The sequence below is a fragment of the Cyphomyrmex costatus genome, unplaced genomic scaffold (genome assembly GCF_001594065.2).
Source record: "Cyphomyrmex costatus isolate MS0001 unplaced genomic scaffold, Ccosl1.0 scaffold524, whole genome shotgun sequence".
Classification (NCBI taxonomy): domain Eukaryota; kingdom Metazoa; phylum Arthropoda; class Insecta; order Hymenoptera; family Formicidae; genus Cyphomyrmex; species Cyphomyrmex costatus.
The window spans coordinates 8397-12665 of record NW_017279473.1 but is presented as its reverse complement, the minus strand read 5'-3'; the positions used below and the strand labels follow the sequence as shown (position 1 = coordinate 12665).

General features: G+C 27.9%; 1 protein-coding gene across 1 annotated transcript in view; it reads left to right on the top strand.

Annotated features, from left to right (window-relative positions):
* Positions 1–3929: 3929 nt before the first annotated feature.
* The window catches only part of Osi23 (DUF1676 domain-containing protein Osi23), a gene marked incomplete at its 3' end in the record, with an annotated part of 2210 nt that continues 1870 nt past the window's right edge, over positions 3930–4269 (top strand). Inside the window, exon 1 of the mRNA XM_018546184.1 lies at positions 3930–4192. Coding sequence (XP_018401686.1) covers positions 3930–4192 — 263 coding nt within the window. The remainder of the gene's footprint in view (positions 4193–4269) is intronic.

Genomic DNA, 4269 nt, shown 5'->3' with positions numbered 1-4269 from the left:
TTCCAATCGAATTTGCTATAAAATATTTTATTATAAATTCAATTATAGATTGAATTAATAAATCTGAAAAATCTTATATAGCTCTGATAAAAATATTTTTTAAATTATTAAAAATATGAAAGTGTCCGTTCTTGTAGTTTGTATATATTTTAAATTATTGATTATTTGACATTTAGACAAAGTTGATTGACTCAATTGCATTCTAGAATTATGATGAATAGGTTATTAATTATTTAATTTGGCTATATTAATGCAGATAATGCCGTGAGTTTTTTATTTTAAATGTTATTAATAATTAATTTATTATAAATTAATTTATAATAAAATTTTAACTGAATTTTTAAGACTTGATTTTTTAAATAATCGAAATATGTCATTATATTAAAAGTATTAAAGGTTTACCGTTTTGCGTCTATCGAGTTTACAATTAAACTCTATAATTTAAGCTTTACATATGTATACACACACACATATATATATATATATGTCCATAAATTCTAAATGTGTAATATTATTAGTAAATTACTATTGCACAATTACATATACATCCACAGTTGCGGAAAAATGTGTAGTTAAATGGAAATTTTAACCCAATTGATTTTGAATCGATCGAGATAATATAAATTTCTGCGTTATCTCGCGTATGGTATTATTTGAAGTATCATACAATTATTGAGAGCAAAAATATTTTATATTCTCAATATTTTGAATGGTTTTATTAGTTTTCAAATTTATGGAGTATAGAATATTTCGTATATCTATCCACAATATAGAAACGTGCGATATTTCTCATATCGTTTTTAAAAGTTATGCACAAAAATCCTCTTTTTTCATATAAACATTGATTTAAAAAAGAATTGCTCACATATTGATATTTACCACGTTAAAATACTTTTTCTGCTATGGAAATCATTGTATTCTATCCATTACTGGGGAAAAAATAGCAATATCCGGATTGTCACATAGGTAGTAAGTACTAACATAGTTTTTGCCAGTGATTGCGGAGAGCGGTCGGTCGAGCGTAAAGTACGGCCGCCTTTTGACCGCTACCTTGATGCCCTTCGATGACTCGTAATGACTACCTGCACGACATCGTAGTCTATTTTCTGCACGTATAAATGTACGCAATGCACTGCCCGCACGACCGTCTTTCACAGTATTCCGCGACGTGTTCGTTCGTGAAGAGGTCTCCGGAGGAGTGCAGATTTTTCCAGGTAAAGCTCTTTATCGATATTTACGTAAATTTGAAGCGAGTTCTGCTTTTCGGATTCTGCTTCTCAAAGCTTTTGAAAGTTTTTGATCGACCAGTTTTCAATCGATTTGTTTGAATATACGTCGAAGATGACACACTTTTAACAGAAAACCCGCTAAAACATTATTGTTAATGTTTTAGTATTTTTATAATATTAACCAATAAAAGATGAAAAACTTAATAATAGGCAAACTTAATTTTAATAATGCTAATCTTAAAAATAACTATAGAAAAAAGTTAAAATTATGTTTGTGCTTATTTATTAAACTGAGAAAAATGTCTCGGAAAAACTAATACAATATTGTAGTAATTTTGTCAGTTAAGTAACTTTAAATTGTAACTTAATGGAAAATAGAAAATACACAGATTAGTTACAATTTTGTAGCAAATTTATTTTGTCACATGCAAACACAAAAATTGTGACTTTGTGAAACAAACGCATAAATAAATTTTATTAATAAAAAGTAAAACATATTTTTCTATAATGTTTTAATTAATTATAATACATTAAGTGTAACTTGTTACGTACTGGTTATGAAATTATATTATAAAATTTAGTTAAAATTTATTGCGTTATTGTAGTACTCTATAAAATAATGTTTTTAATATTAAAAACAACTAACATTAATTTATAATAATATTTTGCTTCTTTTATCATATAGTTTATAGTCACTGTAAATACAATTTGTTCATTTTACTTTAAACATAAAAAATAAACTGCTTTACAATAATTATAGATGTTTTCTACAATAAAATATTCTAGCAAAATTATTTAAAACTACTACACCTTTTAGATTTTGTTAATACTGCAATATTTTACAGTCTTAAGCAGTTTGTCAATTGATTTGAAACAAATTTCTTAGAACAATCTTTTAGACTCATTTATTACAAATGATCTTTGTCCCTATTTGTATTATTATTTGTAGAAGAGCACTCTCCAATTGTACTATCTGGTGCTATATTTTTTTCTGAGTGTAGAGGTGTGCGAATACCCGAGATTTCGGGTTTGGATCGGATCGGGAATTTTTTTCGGGATTGTGAATATTTGTAATATTCGAATACCCGTAAACTTCGGATACCTGAATTTAAAATCGGGTAGTGATCATAGATATAGAAATTTTTTTAATGGCATAAATGTGATGCTTTATGATTTTTTATTCGAATTTTTCACTTCTAATTTTACTAAAAGTTTAAGTGGAAATCCCGAAAAAATTTCCATCCTAAATCCGAGACTCGAATACCCGTAATTTTCGGGTACCCGCACATCCCTAATTCACAAATACTATTATATTCTAATATTTATATATATTTCAAACAATTAAGTGTCGTGAAAATCTTATGTATTTGATCAGAGACGGTTAATATATATACGAAAAAAAAGTTTTGATGTATCATTCATATTACTTCCGAATTTATATTTATGAAGTACATAGTACGTATCTTTATTGTTATAATATATTGTATTATTGTTTTATTTAATAATTTATGTACGTGTGTATGTCAAAAAAATTGAAGGACAAAATAAGTAAAATAGTAGTAGTAATACTAACATAGATGAAATTGTTTTATGGGTGAGATAAGAAAACAGGGCAGAAAAAAAGTTGAATACGTGCAAACATAAATATTATTAATATTTCTTCCGATAAATAATATCTATTCTACAATGGTTTTTTGGATTTAATTATTCTTGAAGTTGTGATAATATTCATTTGTTAATAATCTCTAAAAATAATAAAAGTGCTTTTTTTTAATTAAGGAAATAATGAAAATATAAATCTTTAATAACTATTTTTTATTTAAATTTAAATTTAAATTGACAAAAGGACATACTTTTTCATGGTAACATTCCAATTAAAAAAAATAATGTTTTTTTCTTGCGACTTTCTTCTTAGATTATTCTAATCTTTGTTGTTCAAACTAAAGTTGTTAATAAAAGGAAAAAAGGACGTTAAAAAGAAGCTGATTTTTGCCAATAAAGGTGAAAGTAAAAGAAATAGCGTATTTTATAGATTTTAATCTTCTGAATACGATAATGTTAGTAAAAAGTTCGGGATCGATAAGGAACAATTTGAAAATTAAGCATGAACATGATGTGAAGAAACAAAAAGTAAACACACGCACGCACACACATCCACCTGTTTCCCTAAAAAAATTCATACGGTTGCATTTTGTGATAGCTCTATACATCATTTGAATTCTGTTAATACACCATGTTCATACTTAATTTTCAAGGACCTATCAATCTCGAACTTCTTATTGCCATCGTATTCAAAACATCAAATCTATAAAAAACGCTATTTCTTTTATTTACCCCTCTGTAGGCAAAAATCGACCTCTTTTTAACATTCTCCTTTAAAAGTATTATTCGTATAAGCAATATGTCTCGAAATGCTTTAAACTAAACTACATATTTCTTTAATTTTCACATTTTTGCTAAAAAAAAAATTTGATGCAAAATTATCCACAGAATTTGCATATAGCTTGACGAAAGTGTTTAGCGAGTTTAGACTAGACGAATAAAGCCGATTTTCAGGAAAGACCATAATAAAAAGAAAAAAAAAGAGAGAAAAAACGCGAATAAAGTGTGTGACTAACCCACATTAATATTGTCGGTCCTGAAAGACTTATAAGCGTTTAAATACAGATGCACCCTCGTGCTTTTCACGTTCTCGCCTTCATGCTGACTGCAGTCGTAATAAAGGCTAGCTGTGACGATAAAACAAATGGGTACTCTGAGTTGCGATCCATAATCAAGAATTGTCCATCAGTCACGCGGAATAGTTCCGACCAGGATGAATTATTGGACATTTTTAGAAGATGCGTGCAGCAGAGAACCATTGACACCTTGAATACTCTCCTCAACGATGATGTTATTACGATATTCGACGGAATTGATCTGATACGACTTCATCCAAACGATGAAAATAATACGGAATATAAGTGAGTTGATTATTATGATCTGTAATTATCTATAAATGAAAGACAGGGGGAGAGGGGAGGGAGGGAGAGGGAGGGAG